The sequence below is a fragment of the Bradysia coprophila genome, chromosome II (genome assembly GCF_014529535.1).
Source record: "Bradysia coprophila strain Holo2 chromosome II, BU_Bcop_v1, whole genome shotgun sequence".
NCBI classification, from domain to species: Eukaryota; Metazoa; Arthropoda; class Insecta; order Diptera; family Sciaridae; genus Bradysia; species Bradysia coprophila.
Window position 1 is genome coordinate 2,793,773 of NC_050735.1, and position 27,698 is coordinate 2,821,470.

At 35.2% G+C, this 27,698-nt stretch overlaps 2 protein-coding genes across 10 annotated transcripts; one reads left to right on the top strand and one right to left on the bottom strand.

Moving 5' to 3' along the window:
• On the top strand, nucleotides 1-16,332 carry LOC119066100 (angiotensin-converting enzyme-like). Its single transcript, XM_037168379.1, has 9 exons — nucleotides 1-243; nucleotides 10,490-10,595; nucleotides 11,986-12,587; nucleotides 12,647-12,841; nucleotides 13,387-13,642; nucleotides 13,702-13,810; nucleotides 13,973-14,550; nucleotides 14,613-14,762; nucleotides 15,864-16,332. The coding sequence occupies exons 1-9, from the start codon at nucleotides 171-173 to the stop codon at nucleotides 16,024-16,026; spliced, it is 2,232 nt and encodes a 743-aa protein (XP_037024274.1). The 5' UTR covers nucleotides 1-170; the 3' UTR covers nucleotides 16,027-16,332.
• LOC119066109 (enolase-phosphatase E1) lies at nucleotides 16,130-26,714 on the bottom strand. Of its 9 annotated transcripts, none has more exons than XM_037168456.1 (13): nucleotides 26,623-26,714; nucleotides 24,346-24,644; nucleotides 23,180-23,284; nucleotides 22,790-22,944; nucleotides 22,581-22,721; nucleotides 22,388-22,520; nucleotides 22,288-22,308; nucleotides 20,267-20,346; nucleotides 18,697-18,891; nucleotides 18,138-18,212; nucleotides 17,276-17,428; nucleotides 16,737-17,136; nucleotides 16,130-16,674 (listed from the first exon to the last, which is right to left on the bottom strand). In XM_037168456.1, exons 2-12 carry the CDS (start codon nucleotides 24,518-24,520, stop codon nucleotides 16,738-16,740), a joined length of 1,632 nt encoding a protein of 543 aa, XP_037024351.1. In that variant the 5' UTR covers nucleotides 24,521-24,644; nucleotides 26,623-26,714; the 3' UTR covers nucleotides 16,130-16,674; nucleotide 16,737. The 9 variants fall into 9 exon arrangements, with proteins under 9 accessions (XP_037024351.1, XP_037024302.1, XP_037024318.1 ...); XM_037168407.1 differs by lacking the exon at nucleotides 20,267-20,346 and adding an exon at nucleotides 20,660-20,865; XM_037168423.1 differs by lacking the exons at nucleotides 20,267-20,346; nucleotides 26,623-26,714 and adding exons at nucleotides 20,660-20,865; nucleotides 26,043-26,218.
• Between the last annotated feature and the right edge of the window lie 984 nt (nucleotides 26,715-27,698).

A 27,698-nucleotide genomic window follows, 5' to 3' on the forward strand; every position in this document is an offset into this window, starting at 1 on the left:
AACCCTTAGCGTAGTTTATCTCCGGGAAAAAATGTACTTGAAGTCAAGTTTTTAAACAGAGAAGTCCGTTATCCAAGCCATCGAGTGGTACCATTCCGACGAACCGTTATTGCAAATATTTTCGTTTATTGGATACGGGACTTACGCGAGTGCTAACAATAAATAAAAATATGAAATCATGGATTACAGTTTTTGTTTTCAAATTAATTATTTTGGGCAGTGGAATTCGTGGCAGTTTATCAGGTTAAAAATAAATATTTTGTCTCTGGAAGTTAAATGTAATAAATCTTAACGGTATACAGACTTGATAAAATACGTAATGCATGGCACAATTTGTCATAAATTGTTTCAATTTTTCGGAATAAAAAAAAATTATTAAAGGCCTAATGGCAGTGCCGTGTTAAATGTACCAGAATGTGTCACCCCAAATACAAAAAAATATCTGAGATTTTCTAAAAAAATTCTATACAACTTTTTTTTTACAAATTTTAGAATTCAAAAAAACTTTTAGAAATTAGGAAATTTGTAGAGAAATTTAAAATAAATTTTTAATTCGTACTCTCATTTTCAAAAATAAACTTTGTAGAAATAATAGAAATTCATACAAGTATTCCTTGGAAACTTTAAAAAATTCGAAAAATTCTAGAAATTTTCAAAAATGTCTAAACTAATCGCTTAAGTCCTGTTATCCACTTACAAAAGAACTGATATAGGTTTAGGCGACGCTTACAGATTCGACACGCAAAAAGATATGGCAACTGATGAGGAAAGTACGCGAAAGTTTTATCAAAAGAAATTTACCCGAAAGCTTTTAGGAAGACAATTCTAAAAAAAAAATTGCGTCACAAGTGAAAGATGTTGTGGAAGGAAAATTTTTAAAATTTTGATAGTTATTTACGTATCTGTTGTGGACGGTATATTTTAGGCAATTTCGCGAGTTGTAGCCCGAACGAAGTGAGGGCGACAAGCGAAAGTGCCTAAAATAAACCGTCCACAACAGATGCGTATACAACTTTTCATGCCGAGGGCGAAAATTCGAAAAATTGCCCTCATTTTCGGCCCCGAAGCATGAAATAGTTATTTTTTTGATACCAACATCGAAAGTTGATACTTTCGCCCTCGAAATCCGGGGCGAAAGTAAAAAAATGCAAGTTATGTGTTTGAGCGGGGAGAAAGAAAGAATACATAAAGCGAAAGTCAATATACATAATGCGAAAGTCGACTACATAATGTAATAGTCGACTCTTGTCAATAAGTGTACTGCGATCAAAATTGAAATAAAGCGTGCGCCAGTGCTCTTATTGAAATTAACATACGAAGTTGATAATTTTTGTTGTTAATGATTTGTTAGTTATTTGTTAATTTTTGTGTGTGTTATTGTTGTGATGGCTAAATAATTAAATTTTTCATATACCAGGGGGCTGCCGCCCCCTGAACCCCCGCATTTTCTGGCTAAATGCCTTCATATTTCAACATTTTGTTCTGCTGTTTGCGATACGTATCAACTTTCGATGTTGGTATCAAAAAAAATAGTATGAACGACTCGGGGCAAAAGTAAAAAAATTCAACCTGTGCGATTGAGGCCCTTGCCTTCGGCGCGGGTATCAACTCTCGCACACGGTTGAATTTTTTTACTTTCGCCCCTTGTCATTCAATAGTCATTTGTGTACCTGTTTTGGACGATTGATTTAAGGCAATTTCGCGGATTGTAGGCCGAACGAAGTGAGGTCTACAAGCGAAAGTGCCTTAAATCAACCGTCCCAAACAGGTGCACATGTGAGTTTTCATGCAGAGGGCCGGAAACCCGAGAAAATTCGAAAAATTGCCCTCATTTTCGGCCCCAAAGCATGAAATGTACTATTGCTTTAAAGAATGGAATTCAAACGGAAGAAAACCGAATCATCTACCACTTTTTGACGCAATTTTTTTTTTGTTCTTCAGTCCTGCGGATTTTTTTTTTTCAAATTTTTTAGTGTGAACGGACTTGCGTCACGGCCCTTCACTAACGTAGCGCCATGATTTAGTAGAATTTCTACATTTTCTAAAAATAATCTGTGAAACAGATCCTCAAAAATACACAGTTTTAGTACTGAAAAATAGGCTCTGCTTAGCTCATTCGCTAAAGCTTCAAGTAAGCTAACACAAAGTGTCAGATTTGTTACCAAAAACGGAAATTGATTATTTGATATGAACATATTCGTAAATTTTAACATTTTTTAAGTAAAAAGTCGTAAAAAGATTTCGGTGTGAGTTGAGAATGGAAGAACTCATTTTCTGAAGTGCTGTTCTTTTTGATTTTTTCTTAAACAATTAGTCAGGAAACAGACAATATTTTTATAATTTAATTACATTCTTTTAACAAAATAACAAAAAGTGCTTACAGATTTTTTTTTACGATTACAGTCGAAGAAATATAAGAAATCGTGAATTCTATTTGCCCTTATTTTGATGATTACCATTACCCTTTTTGCCATTTTTGTTTTGTCTTTCCCGAATCGCTATAGTAACGCCTAATTTTAGTTTTAATTTTAACTATGCCAAGTATCGTGTCTTTTTGCTAATTATCTTCCTGTATTGTCGTTAATGTGTTGTCACCCATAACAAATGTAAATATTGTTATCTTAAGCTTAATCGTAAGGACATTTGTATAAGGATTCATTTCCTTCTTGTTCCTTGATTAATAAAAATGAATTGAATTGAATTGAAAACTGGCAATCCACGCCATTACTCGTATAAATTTATACGTCAGAGAGAGCTTTTCTCTCCTTTGTTATGATCTGTCAGTTTTTTTTATTTTGCGATTTAGTATGAAAATGAAAACTAAAATTGAGATATCTTTGCTGTTTTAAGTGGTTTTTCATATTTTTTTGGTCCAAAATGTTTTAAAATGTGTTTGGAATCGATTGGCATTAACAGATTGTGTGAAAATATTTTTTCTATTTTATTATTTTGTTAATGCCAATCGATTCCAAACACATTTTAAAACATTTTGGTCCAAAAAAATATGAAAAACCACTTAAAACAGCAAAGATATCTCAATTTTAGTTTTCATTTCCATACTAAATCGCAAAAGAAAAAACTGACAGATCATAACAAAAGAGAAAAAAGCCAAGGTAAAAATACATACTGAAGGTAACGCAAATCCTCAGGGAATAGCAAGAAATACGGACCCCAAGTTCCGGGTGAATATAAGATTTGTTTTGTGACATCCGTGACGTTGGGCGTGATAATGTTGGTGGAAGTGTGTTGTTTAGTATTGAGGTTTGGCATGTGCTGCAACCTAACAAAGTGAATTTAACTTGTGTCCAACATTATAAAAACTATATTCACCCAAAAGTAGGGGTCCGTGTGTTCTTGCAGATTTGCGTTAACTTCAGTGTTTATATACGAGTAATGACGTGGATTGAAAAAATATATCTCTGTTTCCTGACTAATTATTTTTATCTGTCTAGAACGATAATCTCGAGCTTATCCCTCTAGGGAGTTTTTGTTTATCTCGATATATCTGTTCTCGACAGATAAAATATGATATGCACCTATTGCCAGACTGTTATTTTGACGTGTAGGCATTATGGCCCACGCTTTCGGCTAGGGCAATAATGTCCTACACGTCAAAATATCAATCTTGGCAACAGGTGCATAATATAATATATATTTGTCATATTTATTTATGTAACAATTATCGTATGGAATGGAGGTATATTATCGCACTAAATGTCAGATTGCCAATCCGAGGCGAAGCCAAGGTTGGCAAGACATCGTGTGCGATAATATACCATCATACGATTCGTGTTGCATACAACGTTTTATGCAATCAAGAAAATCGAATAAATACCGAAGATAATCTTAGTGTGACTTCAGTAACACGTGGCTTTTATCGAACTAGTGCGATAAAACCCCTTCCAAATCCTTTATCGCACTAATACGTTCATATGACATTACACAGGCAGGCGGCGTAAGTTGCAAATATCATCACTGAATTGCATAAAATTATTTTTTTGTTTACATGTAAAGTATGGTCTATGTAGATGGTAACAAGTGATAGACGCAGCCTCCAAATGTTGAAACTACTCAGCAATGTTCACCCACTTCGGACGAATTCAGAGCTACAGATCTGCCTGAAAAACAGATTTTGATGACTTGAAGTAAATACTTTGGCTTGTCTTTCATTTTGTTATATTTCTTAATTGGATAACTTGAAACTATAAGTTCGATTAACAATAACTTGTCAAAATTTCTGTTTCCCATTAGGCTAGCGCATTCTTGAGCAAACCAACAAATAATTCCATTCTGATCCACAATTATGCTGCGTTTTGCATATATTGTTTAGCCTGTGGTGAATATGAATATGTGATTACAATAGAAAACGAATCATACATTCTCGAGCACATTTGAATGGTTCTTGGAGCTAAGGAGCTATGGTTTTAAAATTCTGATGAACTTTAAGCTTCATTCCCAATGAAATGTACACATAAAATGGAATCATGTTGAAAAAACCATGCTCATTTCTCTGCACTGTAAATTGAATCATTTAGTTGAAAAAAATCATTGCTCCGTAATTGAAACGCAAAATTCCTCGAAAATGTATCGTTTATTGTTCATTAAACCGGTAGCCTTCTCATATTCGGTGTAATTTTCATCCATTTTGTTTGGAAACTTTTTGAAATCGAGTTCCTTTTTTCCAACAAATTTTGCACCAATTTGTTTTACATGATCCATGATTGGATGCGCTTCATAACATAAAAGAGTAGGTACCGTTTTGATGGTAAAACAAATGCATTTTTCGATGCAAGCAAACATTATCGATTTAATGAGAAACAAAAGTTGACATGCAGTTTCCAACATTAATTTACATGTAATGACCGTACATAATGTTCATGCATACGATTGTTCGTTACAAATTTAATTATCAAAGTTTGGTGCAAAATATTTGCATAATTGGCAAAAAACAAATTTAATTCATTTACCACGAAACACCAAAAACAAACTTGATGTACATTCGTCAATGCATAGTCCTTTTTTAATTCGGCTCATTATGAATATACTTTGACAATAACTCAATCATATCATATCCTTGCAGTATAATATTAAAATTTGACGATGATGTTTTGCATTCATCACACATTTACGTTGTTAATATGCAAGTGAATATTGAACCACCCACAATCCTATTAAAATATTATACCCATGACTACAACAAAGTGCAAATTTTGGTGGATGTAATTTTCATGAAATTTTGAAAACAATAAAATAGCCATCGTTATGCAATCCTATTAGTGGAAGAACCTTGATCAACAAAATATGATATGAACCAAAATCATTGCCAATGTTATAACTTTGAGTCAGACTAAATTAGGATGACAGTGCGTGGGTTGCAGTAAGCTTTTCAGCTTTACTCGATTCTATTCCCACAATAGCAAACAAATGCGTTTTTCATGGATCATAGTCATTCTGCTTATTCGCACTCATTTAGATCATCTGATTTAATTATTGACTGTTGAAAGTTTCAATAAAACATATTCTCATAAGTTAAATTTCAACCAGGCGTGACCACACGTGCAGTAAATTTATGAATCCGGTGGAAATAACCAAATAATGAAGCCAACAATTTGACCCTGACCTTTCAGTTACGGTTTTTATCTCGTACAAGAGCTTTCATTGTACAATACCGGCAGAGTTTGTTAATTTGATTTGTTTATTAGTGTAGAAAATCGTTGGAACGAAGCTCACTCAATGCAATAACTTTTAAATTGCAGTAAACTGATTGTAAGTTGAAAGTTTCACAGCGTGTTTTGATGGAAGGCAATTTGGTAATTTGCGTATTTTATCGTGATAAAAATACGCGAACTTAGAAGGAACAATTCATTAACATTTTAACTATTTTCAAAAAATTGATGAGGAATTTAGGAATTTTGGATCATTTTGGCAGTTGGGCCTCTACAAAAAAGATCTATGGCTCAACTTCTGGCTATATCACGTTAGTTTTACTGACTATTATCTCGTAAAACTATAAATAATAAAATTCGCTCGAAAAAACGTTATTTGGGGAACTTTAGAGCTCGAAGATTTTCCAAAATTTGATGGGCTGAGATACATTGTGAAAAATCAATTCCATTTCTATCTGGGACGGTGAGTATGGTCGAGTGAAGTGTCAATGGAAAGGGTTAGAAGTAAACTACAAAACTCTGGGTTAGAGCTTCCTGCTACTAACTTTCCCAACCGACCAGAGTCCTTCAAAAATTTCACTTGAGGTTTTTCACTTGTTGTGGCGGCTGGGTGGGTCGAACATCGGCGTTTGTTGGTCAATAATATTCAGCTCATTGACCTTCATAAACGTGCACAATTTGACATTATTTACATTTCGCATGTTGGAGTAATTGATAAAAAACGATTTTCGCGACCACTTTGGAGAAAATTTTTCGAAGGGCCATGACAGCCCAACAAAATTTTTTCGGGAAAAAAGTTGTTCCATGATATTATCGGAATTGAACGACGATTCATTTGAGCCATAGCTCGTTTGGATCGCCGTCGGCTTAAATCCCGATTCCATAAAAGTTGTTCGAAGTTTTGGCGAATTGACTCTTACAAAGTAAAATAGTATATTACGTCCTTGCTTGGAGTTTTTTTTTTTATTTTGCCGAGAGGAAGATTCATCGTGGCAAAACAACAATCTTCAAACAATTACGTAAAACGTAACACGGATGAAAAATTTAAGTTTTTATGTCTCGGAATTTTCCTCGTAATTGAGGCCCTCAGCATGGAAAGTTGTTTATTATGCATCTGTTGTGGACGGTAGATTTTGGGCAATTTCGCGAATTGTAGCCTGAACAGCAGATACGTAAGTAACTACTTATCTCCTAATCTATGCCTTTCGATTGTATTTTTTCATTTTACAGTCGTTTTGAACTCATTGCAGTGCCGTTCTTCATTTAGAAAATGGAGATTTGTAGTTAAAATAAAGGCCGATGCTAATGGCACGCGCGTGCGAATAGTGTATAATAGACTATTCGCACGCGCGTGCGATTAGTGTATCATAGACTATTCGCACGCGCGTGCGATTAGTGTTTAATAGACTATTCGCACGCGCGTGCGATTAGTGTTTAATAGACTATTCGCACGCGCCCTAATCTTTGGCTAGTCAGAAAGTATTAGAATTCTAGTTTATTTTGCATATACAATGTGTTGTAGCACAGCACTGCTACTAGCATGAACAGAGTTCATTGAACACTCATTCTTCCAACGACAAAAAGCCTTCAAATTTTCAAAGATATCTATTGCTTGTGTTCAACGCACTCCAAGCTAAAGTGATCATAGTGGTCTGCTGCAGAAAGTACTCTATTTTACATGAAAATATTTATTCCGGTGTTTTTTAGTTGTGTGACGTATTGTGAAGTTTTAGTACCCTATTCAGGCTAGTAGCAGAGTTGTGGTTGTAGTCGCACGTTAAAACTTTTTTTTCGAATAATTGTCCCTATGATGCAGTCACAGATGGTGCAAAGTTCGGAGCAATTCTGAAGATGTAGTATTCAGTTATATTTGGCATTACCTGAGTAGGGGGAAACCTTACGTGGTTGTCCAGAGATGCGAAATCAACGAAAAAAATGGTTCCTTCTGTAATGTTTGTCATCGCTGTAACTTGAGTAAATCGATTCAGATTTTGATAAACTATTTTGCTCCCGTTTCGTAATCGTAAAATTAGAGCTATTATAGGGGACTGGTTTTTCGCATATAAATCTTCGGAGCTATGCAACCAATGGCATCGTTAGGCACAGCTGACGAAATCTATACCTCCCCTAACAGGGGAAAAAATTGTTAATATCGGATGATGGAATCGGAAGTTAGAGTTACTTTTTTTGCTTCTATCTTGTGTAAATTTCATCTGATTTTCGTGAATTTTTTTATTTTAGTTTAAAAGGTATGTATGACTGTAAAGCAAAGGTATTGTTTTTAGAGCACTAATAAAATTTCTGCCGCCATATTGGGTTTTAGTGTTGTTGCCCACTTCTTTGAGTCATTTTCAAGCGATTTTCATTAATTATTTAGAGATGCAGTTTTACAGTGTAATATTGTAATATGATTGAAGCTTTGACACTGATAGGTGTTTCATACGGGTCGACGCAGCTTATGTTTTTGTAAAAGTAGTGACTAGGTGACTTTGTTTTCTTTTGTAGAAGGAATCAGTGGCTGTGTCTCGGTCATTTTGTAAAAGGAGTCACTAGATGACTTAGCTTTATTATGTAAAACGGATCAGTAATTGTGTCTCAGTCATATTGGGAAAGGAGTTACTTTTGACTTCGGTTTATTTTGTAAAGGGAATCACTAGGTGACTTCGTTCTCTTTTGTAGGAGGAATCAGTGGCTGTGTCTCGGTCATTTTGTAAAAGGAGTCACTAGATGACTTCGTTTTATTTCGTAAAAGGGATCAGTAGTTGTGTCCTAGACATATTGTAAACGAAGTCACTGTTGACTTCGTTTCGTTTTGTAAAAGGAATCATTAGGTGACTTCATTGTTTTTTGTGGGGGAATCATTAGTTGTAACTCGGTCATTTTGTAAAAGGAGTCACTAGATGACTTCGTTTTATTTTGTAGAAAGGATCAGTAGTTATACCTCTGTCATTTTGTAAAAAGAATCACTCGTTGACTTCGTTTTGTTTTGTGAGCGCGTGCGATTAGTCCATTATACACTAATCGCACGCGCGTGCGAATAGTCTATTAAACACTAATCGCACGCGCGTGCGAATAGTCTCTTAAACACTAATCGCACGCGCGTGCGAATAGTCTATTAAACACTAATCGCACGCGCGTGCGAATAGTCTATTATACACTAATCGCACGCGCGTGCCATTAGTCACTTCGTAAAATAAAAGAATGTTTCCAGAATATTTCCATCAATTCAATTCTTTATTCATTTAAAGTCGACTTAATGCAATTGGACTATTAGTATTAATTGTAGTCAACAAAAAAAAGTTACGTTTGATGGATTCGTTTGAAAAACAGCCTGCCACCGTAATCGAACGCATTTTACAGTGGACTTTTTTATATGTGCCTAGAAAGTTATTCGACTCTAGAAGCAAAAACCACTTTCAAAAAAATTCTTCGAAGCTTGTGTGGCTGGTGAAATATGATCAAAAACCGAAAACTTGCACTTTTTTTAAAAAAAATTGTCGTGTTGGGTGTCTTTAGAAAGGTAATCACATGTACTATTGAGCCGACACTTAATGGGTTTAAAATTCATCCACACTGAAATATGTGTAGTTGAAGTTTCGATCGAAAAAGACTGGAAACTTACACTGTTCTTACAGAAATTTCTCGAGATACACGAAACGTACATGGTCGTGTGAGATGTCATGTCATTAAAAAGGTAGTTTTATGTATTTTCGGGTCTTATGGGGTTTGGATGCATATGCGATAAAATATGAGCACTTATGCATTTCAACTTCTATTTCATCGTAGATGCATCCAAACCACATAAGACCCTATTTGGCCCAAAAGCACATAAATTACCTTTCAAGTGATACACCAGACCACCACCATAGACCACCTACGGTTTGTGTACCTCGAGGTATTTCTAATAAGCCCCTATTCACCTCAATAGTACAGTACAAGTACATGCGATTTCTAGGTACATATAAAAAATTCAAGTTTATTACGGATTTCGTAATTTTCAATACGAATTCGGAATCGTAATCGTGATTACGATTAAGTTTTCAACTTTGAACGGAAAACTGAGGAATCCGTAATAACAATAACTTAAGTGATACGTGGATATTGACACGGCATAGTAAAAGTAACTTTACTCTGCCGTGATATTGACTTATGAAGCCTATCTCTGTGGTCCTGCCAATATTTTGGTGTTTCACATTTTACCAAGAATTGGAAGCTATGAAAATTTCTAAAAAAAAACCTAATTGTTTTTGTGCTCACTCATTTGTAGAAAAGCAGCATGTAATTGTTGTTATTTCCAGAATTTCTTACACTCTGTATTCCGTACGAGTTGCTGCTAAGACCTAATAACAACATTTGCCCTTTCTTGTCTATTTTTCATTAGAACTTTTACCGCCACTGTTGATAAAAGTTTTTTTTTTTTTTTTAAATGCAATTATAGTGAAGACATAGAAATGTGAAGTTTTATTGAGTTTGAAGCTCGAATATTTTATCAAAAGAAAAGTGGCTTGTCCATTTTAATATTACCTTGCGTTCCTAATGAGGCAGGTGAATAAAATGGTTTCATAAATGCTTGACACAACTATATGAATGGTAGATTAAATTGAGTTCCATTAATGCATGGTTACCGTAATTGGTACACATAAATTATGTGACACAATTCATTATAATTTTCTCAATGAAATTTAAATGGTGCTCACGTGGCACATTCACATCAATGCGTCTTTACAAATTCAAGCTAAATGCAATTCATGGTCTTATACCATATTCTATGAAAAGACATTATGTAGATAACTTAAAACTTAACATTTTTTATTGTATCATAGAAACAACTGACAAAACTTATGCATCGGTTGAGCAATGGTTCCAAACGTTAAATGAAGGCCTGTTAACCGTTAATCAATACACTGCATACTATGCTTGGGAATTAAGGTAAGTCATGGTATTGGTGGCTGTAGACTTAGGTGGGAGAGATTCTTTGGAAAAGCATAGAGAGGGATTATTTTGAATTTCAACTGACCAAAATCGGCACTAGTTATTCTGGGACCTTTTTATATATGCCCAGTTAGGCCTTGGTGCCTAGGCCCCAAAACCAGTCTCAGATATTTTTGATCTTCCAAACCTGGCTGGTTGTAAGTGGCCAAAAGTCGAAAAATGGGGTTTTGTAGGTTTGCGCAAATATTACCTTAATAAAATTTGATGATAAACGGCCGAAAATATTTCTCAAAGTCGATGTAACCTCGGTGAACTTTGATGAGTGCTGTGACCTCACTAATGCATTTATTTGATTAAATTATTACTTATTATTAATGTGGAGGACCTCAGCTTTAAAGCGATACGCATATTTAGTAGTTTAACGGAGTGAAACACACAGTTTTCATCTGTTACGTATACGTAACTATAGTCACGTGCCTATGTGTTATTGTATAGCAAAATAAACTTTGTTAAAAATAACGAAGTAATAGAATTTGTAATAAACATTCTTAGATCGAAAAAGAGTCAAATTTTACAGGTTCATCTGAAAGTAGTCAGGCGTTATTGCACAGCACTGCTACTAGCATGAACACTGAATTGACAAGTGTCAAATTTGGAGGCTTTAGTGATACGAGCTACCGCTTAGGATTTTTTGTATTGAATGTTTTAACTTATACAACGAAAACGAGTCATCTATATGTATAACAGAAACGCAGTGCCTATTGTGATTTCATCAGCCACCGAATATTTTCTATGTTCGTGCTAGTAGTAGTGCTGTGGTAATTGTCATCAGAATATTTTTTGAGCCTTCGCAGGCTACGAGTTCAATTGTAAAATCTTATTAGGTTTATTAGTAACCTAAGTTTCTGTTGAGTTCGAGTGCAGTGCATGTTCACTTCATTGTAGCACTTACGATTTCCATAGAATTTTCTGAGTGTTTAAATCCTTTTCCAAAAGCGCTACACAAAATTGTTAGCGCTACACCAAACGAAATATGACGCGGCACTTAAATTCACCCGAAACTTGCGTTCCGTATTTTTGGTGATCCAATGGTTCGCATTACTACTTTCAGTGTTTATACCTTGCCTACTAGAAATTGCTTTTAGTAGCGGGAAGTTTGCAGCCCGAGCCGAGGGTAACAGATAGAATCCCACTAAATTTCAAGCAACTGCAAACAATACGTGCTTGCAAGAAAAAGCGCCAAATATACCTCGTACGCTGCTTGTTACTCAATTCTTTACAAAAGGATCCCTTCTGTTTTTAAGTATGGTACGAAGTGCTGCTTGTGTGAATAAAATTGATCTGTGATCTACAACTAGCCCGATTAAGAAGTTACTAAAATTTCCAGCGTCAATGCAACACCACAACTGTCTCAAGATTCAGTGGAATTCAATAAAGCGAAGTCAGAATGGCAAAACAACCGCTGTTCGGATGTTGCTTATTTACCGAGGAATGTCAATGAAATTTACAACAGGATGATGGATATTCTGTGCCAAAGTCCGGCATTTTCAGATATGGAAACTGAGGTCCTGTCGACGCTACTATTTAGCATGCAACGAATATTTACCGAAACTCAAGTCTGTTTACCGAAAATGCTTGATTTGTGCTCGAACTTGCCGAAAATTTGGGAGTATACCTTCGTTAAAGATCCGGATGGCAGTTTCCATCGCATAGCTTTGACAAAAGATTCGACGAACGTTGAACAGGCCTATTCTAAGGTTGGCATAGATAAAAGCTTCAGCGGTTCATTTAAATGCTATGATGGTGAACCGGATCTGGAACGTATCATGCAGGGTGATTTTGCAATATTGAACGATGGAGATTGTGTTCTCGATTTCTCGATTATTTTCCGATGGGTGTGGGAAAGCTGGAGATTGGCTGTTGGAAATAAAATCGGGGAAATTTATCCAACTCTTGTGCAGTACATGAACTTCGGTGCTAGAAGAAGCGGTAAACTGCAAGTCGATAACTTGATCAAAATATCTTTAAAATTTTAAATTCAATAACAGGTTTTAAGGATATGGGAGACGCATGGCGTGAAGAGGAGCAAATACCGAATTTAAGAGACGTTGTTACATCGCTGAACAATGAGGTGAAGCCATTTTATGAACTTTTACATGGTGTACTGCGAAATCTACTATGGGAACGTGTTCACAAATTCGAACCATTCGTGAAAAACGAAACAATTCCTGCTCATTTGCTTGGTATGTTTAGTCATGTAATGAAAAGCGATATCCGTGTTCACTTTGTGGACATTTGACGCAGAAAGCGTGTAATGTCATGTTAAATTCAAGGCTGTGGGGGCAGGTAGCGTCAATCGACATTTTATTAGATGAGTGGTGGCACCCGCTTTTTCATAAAAAATAGATCACTATCACTATAGACGTGAGGTGAAATATTCATATGGAAAGTGGGTGTCCACCACACTTCTCTATTGACGTTAACACCCCACCCCAACAGTTGGTTCACCTGTCACAGGAGGAAAGCATATTAACAGTTTTACTATCTGATCTATTACTTCATTTGATAGAAGATTTTCAGATATTGATTTCAGAAATCTTTTCCTTCATTTGTTTTGAACTTTTTTTTTGCTATATAAGAACTCTTTAGTCAGAGCTTGTCGTTTCTTATTACTGTAGTTGTCGATAACAGATGTGAACAGGTTAAATTGTAGCAATATACCGCGAGCCGCGAGTGCAACTTTACGTCCATATTTTGTAGGACTTTTTGTAATAAATTGTTGATTTAGGCAGCATGTGGGCGCAGAGCTGGATTTTGTACGAGAAACTGATAGCTCCTTTCAATGAAGTCGATCTCGATGAAAACTTTTTTAAGACCAATTGGACTGTCATAGACATGGTCAAACATGCAGACGATTATTATTCGTCTATGGGCTTGCCGCGAATGACGAAGTCATTTTGGGAGAAATCTTTATTCCGCAAAAGTGGCAGTGGTCTCAAATGTCATGGAACGGCTGCAAATATGTTCACATTGGATGATTTCCGGTTCGACAATAGCTAATCTGTCCGTTAGTTGCTCATGAAATAATCGTAATTATTTCCAGTATGATTGTTTGTGCTGAACTTACCTTAGAAGATTTTTATGTGATTGTACATGAAATGGGACATATACAGTACTACATGGCCTACCAGATGCAACCGGCAATATTTAGGGTGAGAAGAATATTCTGAATGTTTTTAAATTATTTCGTTTAGGTTCTTAGAACACTACTTATTGTGAACAAGAACTGGACAAGAACTTATAATGACGCGATGCCTAAAAAATGATAACTCTGAGCTTACGCACTCCAAATATTTGCATCGTTTTTAACTTAGGACGCCAACAGTGCTCTACAAGAAAGCATTGGTGATGCTATATTCCTAGGCGTTATGACTCCGCAACACCTGAATCGAATGAACATCTTACCAGACAAGTATTTGTTCGCAGAGAAGCTGCCCAAATTTAGTCAGCCGTTTGAAAATATGATTCATGCCTACAAAACGAACAATGACTTCAAGGAATATTCCGATGACGATAGCCGTCGACACAAGCATTCACTTTCAATGATCGATTTCTTGGGCAAGGCCTATCCACCCATTTCCGATCGAATAGATAAAATGCGAAACTACCAAAACTTTACGTCTAGCTTCGACGGATCAATGAATTCGTTCGACCTTTCTTTACTGCTACGGCAAGCTCTGGCCCAAATACCACAGATTCCTTTCGCATACATTTTGGACATTTTTCGCTGGGATCTGTTCAGTGGCGACGTGTCATTCGACGATGCAAACAATTACTTTTGGAAATTGGCGAAAGAACAGCAAGGAATTCATCCACCGGACCATGAGGACAGGTCACAATTTTTCGATCCAGGCGCGAAGTATCACATTGCTGATAATACTCCCTACGTCAGGTAAATTTTATGGTTTTCTCTACGTCTTGATCAACTTCGACTGAGTCCAACGAAAATTGCAGATATTTCTTGGCCAATTTCATTCAAGCTCAAATTTTTCATGGACTGTGCCGTGTAACTGTATTTGGTGAAATAAAGCCGAATCAAGTGCTACCAATGCCATTGCATCGATGCGATTTATATGGTTCAAAACGTGCAGGAAAATTATTGAGGTAAGTATAGGAACTGTGCTCACGATCATGGACGGTACATCTAGTCTGTTGATTCTTTTCATGAGATGAATATGTACAATCTCTTACTACCTATCGATCCTTAGTTACAAACACTTTTCGATATGAGACTACATAAACCAGAGGTCATCGCTTGTCGTCGCTATCAGTCGGTAATAGTTATTTTCACACGTATGAATTATGTTTATCCGAGGCGAAGCAACACAAGTTAACTTGACTTTTCACCTTGCAATCCCCTAGTTGTGTACACAGCTTTATACGAACTGCAAAAAGAAGAAATACTTTACTACAACTCTAGGGTCGTAAAATATGAAAATCCATTATACCACTTGAGACGATGTGTAAAAGGTTATTGCAGGCAGTTTAATCCGAATAGATATGATGGTCCGCTCAGTTGATCTATAATGTTTCTTTTAAACAACCGATTGCTTTTTCGGAAGCTTCTGTCCATGTGTATAATGATGGTTTTAGTCAAAGTACAGCCTTTCCGGAAATGGTAATAGAAATAGTGTCCATATCGACTCTACTGTTTGGAATGCAACGAGAATGCAGATGACATTTTCCCTCATTATATTGAGAGAAGTAACGAGCACAGGTCATAGTTTCGGCTATTCATTTGAATTAGATCAGATGCGATAAATATTGTGGATTTTTCAATCATATGTCGATGGTTCTGGGATAGTTGAAGAACAAACAAATTGGTTGTAGGTGTGCTAATATCTTTTACTCAAATACGCGTGGTAAAATTAACTTTAACTCAAAGTTTCCTGTAAAATATCGTACAAATGATGGAAATGCCTTTTTTACCGATCTTGGCTTCGCCTCAGAGGAAGTAGAAGTACCATTTCCATCATTTGTCCCATTGGTAAGTAATGTACTATTCTCTATCAACTTTACCAACATTACAACAAAATTCACATATAGGCAAGAGGTTACACGAAAACAGTGAATGTTTGTCGTAATACAGCTCCTCCAGTTCAATTTTTTGTTTCATTTCTTCACAACACATAAAATCATTTCCTCCATCCCAATTGGCCAGGGGTAGAAAGACGTATCTCAATCATCCTACCATTTCACTTACAGAAAAGCACTGAAAATTGGAAATTCACAGCCATGGACAGAGTCATTGTTCATCTTAACGGGCAGCAGAGAAGTTAAGGCTGACTCGCTGTTGCTATATTATGCACCGCTGATTGAATGGTTGGAAAAGGTTGCGGTCGGATATGATATTCCGATTGGTTGGTAATGACTTCAATGAAATATAAATTAAATCTTCTTCGTTCTAATCATTACTGGTTGGTGTGTGTTTCTGTGTTCAATCAGAGAAAATTAAATCCATTTTCCAGTAGTTTTTTCTCTTCTTTATATTTTTGAAAAAAGGATTTCACATTATTTACAAAAAGAAAACCCAAAATGTTACAGGAAATGTTGTCTATCCATTACACCATTGTACTAATAATAAACTAAATTATTAAAATAAATTAATGTTACACAGTTGCATGTACATGTTCCAAAAAGAGAATTCATCGTATAACTAAATAAACAATAATAATTTAAAAAAACAACAAAAATGTTTTAACAAACTTAAGCAAGAATATAACAAGATAATAAAATTATAAATTCCATTTTGTTTTACAATTTTATTCACTTTGAGCAACAAGCAATTTACCACATAAAAAAATTAATTTTCAATTTTTACAACATTTAAGTCGAACAAAAATTGTGTTGGGACGTCCATCTTTATGATGAATACGATCGAAGGGGTCACTACATATTCCACAAGAAATAGATCTATTTTGCTACCATGTTTTGCATGTCTCGCGAACTAGAAGTTAAGGCTATTTATATGACTGCCAATCACCAATGTCAAGACTCTTCCACTACCAACCAATTTCTGCGAGATTTATTGTATGTTGTCTATGATTGAATATATTACAGATTCAGTAAACGACCTACCTTAAGATTTTAATTCGTCGCCACTAGTTTCACTTTCTTCCACTTCTTCCTCTTCAACCTCCTCTTCCTCTTCAACTTCTTCTTCGCTGCCGCTTTCTTCTTCAACTTTATCAACTTTTCCATTCGATTTGGCTTTTTCGTTTGATACTTTCTCGTCTCTTTTCTTTGCTATCGCTACTTCTTTCTCATCTTCGCTGTCTTCAGCTTCTTCGATTTCTTCCACTTCTTCAATTTCTTCAACTTCTTCATCTTCAATTTCTTCGACCTCTTCAACATCGTCATCATCGATCTCTGCCTCGTCATCATCAATCTCATCATAGTCGTTGCTGGCATTTCGTCCGCTTTTATCGACCGGATCCATGTTGATCAGTGAAAGGGTCATTTTACTACAAATCACAACCTGTAATGTCATAGAGTTACATATCAACTGATTGCTACATATCCAAGAAGTAATAACAGGAGGAATAGTTTTAACTGCTAAGCATTTGAGGAGCCATCTTCTTTCCAACTGTAAGTGAAAATTTGAGAAAATCACTTACCGCTGGCTCTTCTTTACCACCATCCAAATCGTCGTCGAAGACATTTTCGGTTTTTGTCTCAGAATCAGCAACTAGAATTTGTGAATCGTGCGGCAATGAGCCTTCCAAGAATATTGCCTGCGGCTCTGCGTCTGGTTTTTCATTGTTCACGGCCTACAATAAACAATCAGTGGTAATCGCACAACTTTTTGTAACAAATATTTCCATAAAACGATCACAGACAGACACAAGCTTTTTTTATTGTGATTTTGCTTGGGCTTTTACTGTCCACTCATCCCAGAGCAATGATGGTATAACATGATGCAGATTATGGTTTTAGTTGAAATTGATTTTGTTGTGTAATTTGTTCGTATATTGTGGTTGCACATTGAAATTGTTCAGAATTGCTTTTGTCCCCGGTCTATCACTCTCTGTGTGTGTGTTGCACCAACGGGTGTTATGTTTTGGGAGAATATAGTTTTGTAACACAGAAGAAAAGTTTTGTGGAAGCGAGATTATAGTAGCGTTATAGGAGTTAAAGTGTATTAATGAACATAGTGTAGTGGCTAGCAGTAAAATTTAGCAAGTGAACCAATGATGATTTTTGTTGTAACACTGCTGATGGCTGCACGGACAGGAAAAACACTTGACTCGTAATGTGAGAGAGTTAAGCATCAAACTTAAATTTATAAAAAGAAGGAAAGGCTGACAACAATTGATTGCCTGTAAAAAGGTTACAACGAATCGGTTTTTGTGTCATCCAGTCAATAAATTTACTTTTATGTAAAGTTAAAGATGACGAAAAGTGCAGTTTTGTAAGCACATTTAAGACGCAAGGCACTTTCTTTATGCGTTACTATACTTATTTCTAGCATAAACTCACATGGTATGATGGCGTTGAAGGGCGTAACCATTTTCGCCCTCCTTCGCAGCTCTCTGTGGTTTCCATTCCCATCACCTGTACACATCAACAAATATTAATTAAATAAAAACGGAATTTCGGCAACGAAGTGTATCCGAACATCTGAGCGTTTTATCGAAACCCCTTCGAATTTTCACAAAAATTGGTGCTATTGTTGGACCGCTGTCTGATACAGGACCGCTCTCTCATACAGGAGAGAAATTCGAAGTGTCTAACACTAGACGAATATAATCAAGTGTTTGTCACGCCATGACATAATGATAACCATAACAAAAATTTCCAGCTTCGCAAACTCAAAGACATTTGCTCACATTCAAATTTAGATCATAACACCCGTTGGCCACAAACAAAGACTATCCTGTATCCTTTCAGCATGTTGTGAAGTGATTAAAAATTCAGCCTACACATTCTGTCTACTGTATTACTTCCAGACATCACAATCTTTCGCTCGTCCGTTTCATATATGAGTTACATAATCATTCCATAAATTAAATCAAAAACCGCTCAATGGTCTACTTACCTTCACGGATTTATCATTGTGGATATCCTTCGTCTTCAAATCATTCGATTTGGTCGCACCATTTTCTAAAATCTTAATCTTTTCATTCAGTTTGCGTATAACTTCTTCATCTTCCTTTACAGTATTGGCCGGATCTTCTGGAGACACTTTCAAATTTCCATTAGTTGCATGTAAATTGCGATCGCCAGTAATATCCTTCACGTGGAAAAAGAAATTGTTTAAGACACAAACACAAAATTAGTGAGATTTGGCTGAAACATTGTTGGATGAATTGTCTAAAGAAGGTTGCACGAAACATCAGTCTATTTGTATAGTTATCCGACTATAAGTTGGTCGGGAAATATAGGTAACATTCAGTTAGACAAAATCAAATTTCTGTTATAAACGCCTTCGAGGGGGTATAGCAAGAACTATTTTTGGGAAAACGTTTTCTTGAATTTTCTTTAACTTTCCCTAAAAAAATTTTTTTATGAAAATTCGGGAAAATGTTTTACAAATTAGGAAAATTAGGAAAAATGTTTTTCCAAAAAACGTCACTGTCCCTAGGATCGCGACCAGAGTCCATAACTACATTCTTCGTTTGTAATCAACAGTATAAGACCATTAAATGTTTGCAGAATTTTGTGAGTATGATATTTTGGAAACTGGAGGACAAATCATTCAAATTGGTCGAAATTTTTGATTAAAAAAAAGTTACTCAAACAAACCAAGAAATCAAACAAAAAAAATTAAAAATCAAAACGTAAAACGAACGATTTAACGTAGCTCTCCTCAAATCATGACATTAGTAACAACATATAATCAGCCTTTTAGAAACGGCGGAGGTATGACGATCTAATGATTAAATCTGCTAGTTCTTTTATTTCAAACAAGTGTTTAACACAAATTCTTTTACTTCATTTGTTTAACCATTCATTTTACTATATCAGACCGAGTTAATCTTAGTTTATCGCTTATTTATCGTTGCTATCAATAAGATATGTTTAGCCGTTTCTAAAAGGTTAAGTTTCTGCCTGATTTAGAATTAGAAGTATCCTTTCTTGTCTAGAGGAAAATCGTTTTTTTTGGCAATCTGAATTAAACGCCCACAATCCCTATCGATATGATTCCATGCTTGCACTGTATAATGGCCACAAATTAATTCAAAAGAAAATAAAATAGAAATGAAGTTCAACTGAGTCTATGTTACAAACTGATCGTACAGTATGGCGCCGCCAGCAGTCTTATAAAAGAGTCGTCGTACACCTATCGTTCATTCATAAAAAAGTTTATCAACGAAAGAACAATACATGCTACATGTCCGGAGACTGGTGCATCCGAGTTTTTTCTGTCTAATACATTCGTAAAAGCCAACAGAATTTGATGCGACACGTCGAGTTATAAGTTGAGATGTTATATGTACATTCTTCTAACTAGGGCCCAATCGCATACACACCCCATCAAAAACTTAATTATAGATTTTAGTCGAAAATTGAACAATTCACATGCGCATCTCGCACTTAACCATAACGTTTGCAGTGTTTGATTTATATACTCATCGAAAACCACAAAATATTTCACATCTTCTGACCTTGCTTAAGTTTGTTGAATTCGGTTTCTTATTTAATTGTTCATCAGCAGCGTCTATTAAACCCTGAATAGCCGTGACGACTGTTGAATAATTGAAACAAAAAACAAATTAAAAATGTATTTAAATCAAAAGGTGGGATGCATAAAATATGTCCTTTTATGTCTGTGTTGGTTGTTTTTAGTAAATATACTTTGACTGTCCGTCGCGGTAAACGTTTCGATTTTTTTTTCGGTTTATACTTTTAGTTTTGTTAACATGCAACCCTTTCAGTTTTTATCAGTGAAATTAATGATTCTTTTCAGCTGGCAATACAACAAAAAAATCGCAATTGAGTTGAGTTGATTTTCTAATTAATATTTAAAACGATGATAAGCTGAGATGATTGCAACTCACCTGGCCTTTTGAAATTGAACCCATATCGGCAATGATGCGTGACATTGCTTGTTCAGTTTCCAAAAGTTTTTTCTTTAATAAACTAATTTCCAGCAACTGCTCAGTTTCCCTCATTTGATATTCGAGCTCACTATCATTGGGAGCGCGATGAAGGTTAGCTGCGTATAGGTCAACGGCGTTACGCTTATTCCCATTAATATGCCATCCTAGAAGAGAAATTTAAACAAATACATGCAGCGACGTGACAACATTAGTTAGTTGCTGGTAAATCCTAATTACAGGAATTTGAGATTGGGAACACTAAGTGTCTACACTATTTTTTGAACTACACAGTGCATAGGGCGACAGTAAAATGCCGAAGCTGCAATTTACGTGTCAATTTCGTTGAAGGAGAGAAATGATTTTCAAAATTTGAAGCTTACGTTCATTCGCCCCCTTATGTGTTTGATTCAGAAAAGCATACAGTTTATTCCTGGCACACGATTCGACTTTTGGCTTGATTTATGCGCAATTAAAATTTTCTTTATGGAAACAGTGACTACTAATAAGAAACTGGAAATAGCTCCGTGATGGTAATCGCAAAAAATATTAACATCTTCGACACACATGTTGTTGTATTCAAGAACCAAGGAATGTATATAGATAACTATATCAACAGTGCAACCGTTATTCAGATTCCATTATTATTAGACCGATCAGTTTGAGATTAGTTAAGATGAGGTGAACGGAAAACGACATTCAAAAGAATCTGATTTTTCTGAGAGTTTATTTTGTGCACCGGACAACTGAAATACGACATATATTTTGCCGTGATTTGCCGTGCGGGAAATCATTTCTTTACGATTTATCGTGCGAGAACGGTTTCGAATGAATCGTCATTTACTGTCTTGATACATCAAATACTATTCAAGTAACATGATTGATTTTTCCAATGGGAGTGTCGTAATATGGAAATTCTAATGGATGAACTGAAATAGATGGTTGGGTGTTCTTCAGCGCCGATCCACCTCCTTGTTCGGAACTTTTTATTCTATGAAGTTTGAAGATTGCATGTGATGGATCTCATATTTCGTTGGTTTTACTTTTGAGAAGAGCACAAGCTTAGAATTGCGAAGAAAAATATATTTGGATCCTGACTTGATGGTAGCAGATACACCGCGAATGTGCGCAGTTAATTTGAATGAAAAATTACGTACAATGAAACATTAGATACATTAAGCACTTAAGCACAAAAAATCACAACAATTCAATGCTTTGGAGCTTATTTCACTGCGTTCGAAAGCTTTTTTTTTTGTTAATATTAAGGCGATTCTCAGTCGTATTGACAAAGCCAAACTCGGGAGTATCGTAAGCCAGAATTTCTGAATTTTTCTGCAGATTATTCGTCTCTGAATGGAAACTTACTTTAAATGATAAGTTAGCGAGACTATACTAAATCCCCGTACTACCTATCGAGACCTCTTTTCAACAGATTGATGTTCCAAATGTTTCTTCATTTAGCATTTTGTTATACGACATATTCAAGCTCAACAGTCACGTTAATCAAATGCATTTTTGAACAGAAAATAAAAGGACATATTTTATGTATAGCTAAAAGTATAGTATGAACGATCAACGAAAAATCTTACTTGTGTCATGGTCCTTCCATCCTGTATTGTCCATGTCGCAACATTAAAAATTAAATTGAAAAACAATTTTAAGTAAACGAAAGCAACAAAATGTACGCACCTATGTTTGTTAGGCTTGCATCACTCTTCTTATAGACACTTTTGTCCTGACCGAATACCTGATCCTGAAATTCAGGCTTCGATTTAATGGCTTCAGCATATGGTGTGTTATTGATGGGTTTCTTCATGACGAGCTGAAATTTTATTTTTCAATAAGGACAATCACATCCAGCTACATATGAATTTAACAGCACCTTCATGATGGTGTAAACAAAAAATGCAACAATCCCGACTGTATAAAGTGGCATTATGAAACCTAAACTATTCCCTTTGTGGTTGGCTTGATGATTCGAGCCTGCACCCATCGGTGGACGCATCCCAGGTATCGGTCCTGGCTATAAAGAACATTAAAAAATTACTTTCAGCCAGAGTTTTTATAGCGAAAGTGTCATAGAAAACTTACACGTCCTTCGACGATTCGTGTAGCGGTAGCCGGAATGGGCTTTTCTTCCACTACTATTGGCACTGTTGATGTTGCTGGTATGGCTCGACCACGCTCACGCATGGCTGGATGAATACCATCCGGTCGTAAATGTGGTGGACGTTCCTGACGTAAGCCTAATTTAAGAAATGAAAGAATCAACGCCTGTTCAAATAAGAGATAAGGGACAAGAGGATGCAGATTTGTGTTAGAGAAAAGTCGTTTTCGTTATTTGGTTATTGTGGAAGTGTCTTCCGTGTGTTAGCATCAACAAAGCGCAGATAAAGAATCCAAGGTTAAATAATAAACATGTTAGCAAGGGATTCGGTTGTTACGGTGTCTCAAAACCAACTTAGTTAATATTTCACCTACTCATTTCACCAGTAATTAAATTGAGGCGTTTTCTGAAACCCGGATGAGCGATGGCTTCGGAAATATTTGCAGAAATGTCTTGGTCCAATACGACATCACAACATCCTTTTAATAGAAATAATATTTGTAAAAAAAAATCCGCATGTAACGAACTAAAAAACGTAAAAATGTAAAGACTTCATGGAGGCATCTGAATTCTGATCCTTCTGACCTTTGCATTTCTCATTATATTTCGTTTAGAAAAGCGTGTGACATCGCTGTGCATTATTTGTCTGCATTAGAGCAAAAACTAACGACAAATAAGGAAGTAAATATTGACTGTCAAATCAGTTGATTTCCCAACCCAACATCTTCCAGATTACTTTCTTGCCTTAATTTCAAAATAAATGTTCATTTCACCAGAATTCGAAATTGTGCAGAAATTTGTAGTAGCATCAAAGGTTTAAACGGTGTACGTGCTATTTATACACAAGATTGTTTATCAACAAAGTTACAACGCATATCAACCACAGTAATACCCGCACAGTTTTGAGATCAGAAAAAGTATGAAATTTCGCTGATTTTAGTTTATTGAGTGCAGAAGTAGAAAGAGAATTAATTTAAATATTTGTTGCAATTTTTAATTCGATTAGTTGAAGTATAATGGAAAAAACTAACGAAGAGATTAACAGATAGGAAGAATCTAGGCTAAAACCTATTATTTTATCATAAAGTTCTGACGTTGAAATACACTGGACGTCGGTAAAACTTATACTTAGCTCCACCTGTTTTTCAGCTTGTCCACTCATCATACAACAAAACTGCTAAAACGTCTTTACCACTACTACCACGCGCAAGCTCAACTATTGTTATGTATGAGAATGAGCTGAAAAACAGCATGCTCAAGTCCATGTCCAAATTTCACTGTCGTTCCCTGTATTGTCAATGTTTTCCATGTAAAGCTTTTTCCACTTTAGAAGGACGAAATTAACTACTTGTATTAATAGAAGACATTGAATAAACAGTAAGAGAGTCACTGTTACCATTTAAATTGTAAAACAATCCCGCTGTGATTTATGGGAATATTTCTCCGTACCAATCACATTTTCTCTAATACAGATTACCTACGTGGTATCTACTTTTTCCGGAACGTTTACTGATAAGACCTAATGATGAAATCAACTCACCTGTTCCGCTCCGATGATCTTTAATGAAAGCCTTGCTGGTCTGTTGGCCGCCAAACATGGCAAAATAAAGAATTTTTGGCCATAATATTGCAATACATCCGACGACTGTTATCAGAACGAAAACTGATTTTTTCGTTCCCAATCCCCCATTGGAAGGTGTCGCAGAAGTGGCCATTTTGGTGTCTACGGTAATTTCTTTCTAGTTTTTCACTCACTCACTCAATTAGAAAACATTTTCTTTTTTCACATTAACGTTTCTTTATTCCTTCAAATAATGCGTAATACTTAGTGTTGGCGGTCTGTATATTGTATACACAAACAGAAGTTTATTACTTAATCTTATAGTACATGAAATTATAGCCTTTTGATGCGTCAATTGTTCTATAAATTGAACCAACAACAAAAATGTTTATGGAATAAATGTCGCCCGAAAAATGTATATATTTACATGAAAAGGTGAAGTTTTATAAATAAAGTCATGGACATTCATATCTTTCAGAGAATATTATGAGGAAGATCGTCTGAATGCATATATCGATTATTCTCTTGCATTTAAAGGTTGTCTGTACAAATTGCGATTTTTAAGTGGTTCGGTGGTTGAGTAAAAGAAGAAAATCAAATTATTAGTTTAACCATTCACAGATGGCAAGCATTTCACGATTGAAGCTGTTACTTCATTTGTTAAAGCCTCGTCTAGTGTTTCATTGAAAGTCTTTACTTCTTTAGTTACGTTTTGTTATGGAAACATTTCTCTATACTTTCTTGAATTTTTCAACATTTTTCTAGATTTTTCAATATTTTCCTAAATTTTCCTAATTTTTGTTTTTTTTTGCGAAAATTAGGGAAAACTTGAAAATGTTAGAAAATTTGTGAAAACATGGAAAAAAGCTTTTCCAAAAATAGTCGCGCGTCGATAACAGATGACACAGTCAGACTGAAGACTTTCGTTTTACGAAGACATTACCCATTTAACATCCTCGTGCAAATGGCTATAACAACGACAAAAATAATGGTCTTATGTTGGAAAACTCATATGAAGTAGTAGATTCTGTTATTTGTAAACCGAACATTTACAAACATTTGGACAGAAACAAGTCGTAATTGAAGTATAGACTTAAACGGAATCAATCGATCTGATATCCCCAAAAGCCTGAAGAGACAAAAAAAATGAATTTTCTTGTCGAACAAATTGTGAATCGGAAATGGTTTCATAATCATTTTGTCACAACCAAAAATACGTTGTGTATAGATTAATAATTGTCACTGGAAGTTTGGCATGGTATGTGTGTTTTACGCTCTCTGCACTTTTCGAAATATTTTTTTTTCTGCGTTGCAATAACATTGAAATATTCAACAGAAGTTCAAGTAGTATCGGTCTCCCGAACTAGACAATCTTAACAAAACGATTTAGATCGCACTAAGTTTACAATACATGGCAAAAGTTCAAATTATATGTATGTACAACAAAATCACATAATATTTTGCTCCGGTTAACATCTGTGTATAAATACACATAAATCGGTTGGCTATTTTTAGTCTCAGCCAATATATACTTTATAAATAGTTGCACCAAAAAGATCGTTTTTATAAATATTTCTATAATTAAGAAAAATCGAAATTTGTAAAGATTTTTTTATCTTCCTCACACATCTGATTCATAAAATTAATTCCATTAAGTGCAAAATCATAACGCGCACTACAAATCACCAATCTTATTTTCCCATCAATTCACACAATATTTCTCGTTTATTAAAAATGTTCTTTTCGGACAAAAAAATACAAAAATAAAAAAACAGTTCGGCGCTTAAAGATACGTTTCGTCTTAATAAAACTTAAGAGCGACCCATCCGTTCGTGTTATAGAATCTAACTGCGGCTAAGATAACGGACTTTATATTATGAATGATGTCAGGGTACTCAGCCAAAACGAAATTTGTAATGGACAGAGATGATGTATGGGAATAAAAACGAGCAAAATATGAGGCAGTGTAGTAAAGATTTATTTATAATTATCATTGAACAATTGCTGAATCATAACACAGAATGTATGGAAATTAATCGAGAGAAAAGAGAAATTTATTTGAAAAAGATTGATTTCGAGATGGAATTATCTCAATTAAATGCAAAACTATTTGTGCACAATACACTCTGACGAGTCGAGTGGACGGGTCGGATATCAATTTTAATTAAATTTTCTATTAGAATCTTTATGGCTGATTTTCAATTTTTCCACTTCATACACACACGTAAAATGCAACATTTTAATTCTTTTTATTACCATTCACATTTCACGAGATTTCTATTATATTATGAAAATGTTGATCTAACGTTACGAGATAAAATACATCAACTAAGAATTTTTGTTTTTTTTATATCAACGGAAAATCAATAGCTAAAAGCATGCGTTTAATAATTCTGTCAGCCATCTCATATACAGATGTTTTAAGAAGTGGGAAGGTAATAATTTGTGTGGAAATTGGAAAATGTTTTCGAGATGTAACGATATGCCATTTCTGCTCAGACGGAAACACAATGGTTTAGAGCCTATAAGTATTAAAATTTTGAAAAAATACAAAAAAAAAACATTAGAGACAACTAAAAGTCAATAAAATAGTGAGTACCAATGTTCAGCACAACGTTTCTAAAGAGAAATCGAGTGTCTTAACTAAACGTAACTCTCTGCTCTTCTCCATTCATTAAAAAAAATCTCCTCGACGGGTGGAAAATGAGACATTATCGCGCTTGAGGAAAAAGTACCTAACTGGTCGTTTCCAACACAATATTTAAAATATTAAGCAATAAATGAAAATTGTCCCAGTTATCACATCGCAAGCGTAATAGTTATTTGTTCACCTAGTGGGAAAAAGTTGGAAATTTCATTTCGATGATTTTATTTTGGGAAAGACAAATCATTTAGCAGGGTAATAGAAAAAAATACTTTTCATGCTTCCTAAGAGAGCCTAGAGTAAAAATTTCAAGCATGAAAAACTTAATATGTCTCGCGAAAATGAAATGTCCGTGTGACGTAAATAACTATTACACTGCGAGGTGCTTTGGGTAAGAGCGTAGAGAAATTTTCGACCTTTTTCCAGAGGACCACCCAACGTTTTTCACAAAAAAGGCTCTTAAAGTTTCAGCTGAGGTGAGAAAATTACCATTTTCCCGCCTATGTTGAGAAAAAACTTAAGGTTTTTTTTTTTTAATTTCTCAATTCTTAAATAAAATAAGAAAACGAAAACAAACCAATCTGAAATTTGGAATCTAAGACAAATTGAAACATTTCGTATTAATGCAATCAAGGAAACAATCGAAAGATGAACATATGATGCAGATTCGACCGATGAAGGAAATGAA

Coding starts and splice junctions, on each gene's coding strand:
- LOC119066100 (XM_037168379.1), top strand. CDS start 171: ATGAAATCATGGATTACAGTTTTTGTTTTCAAATTAATTATTTTGGGC. Junction 13,643..13,701: donor TTCACATTGGATGATTTCCG/GTTCGACAATAG, acceptor AATTATTTCCAG/TATGATTGTTTGTGCTGAAC. Junction 14,763..15,863: donor CGTGCAGGAAAATTATTGAG/GTAAGTATAGGA, acceptor TTTCACTTACAG/AAAAGCACTGAAAATTGGAA.
- LOC119066109 (XM_037168407.1), bottom strand. CDS start 24,520: ATGGCCACTTCTGCGACACCTTCCAATGGGGGATTGGGAACGAAAAAA. Junction 23,285..24,345: donor AGATCATCGGAGCGGAACAG/GTGAGTTGATTT, acceptor TTCTATTAAAAG/GATGTTGTGATGTCGTATTG. Junction 22,521..22,580: donor TTGTTTACACCATCATGAAG/GTGCTGTTAAAT, acceptor ATAAAATTTCAG/CTCGTCATGAAGAAACCCAT.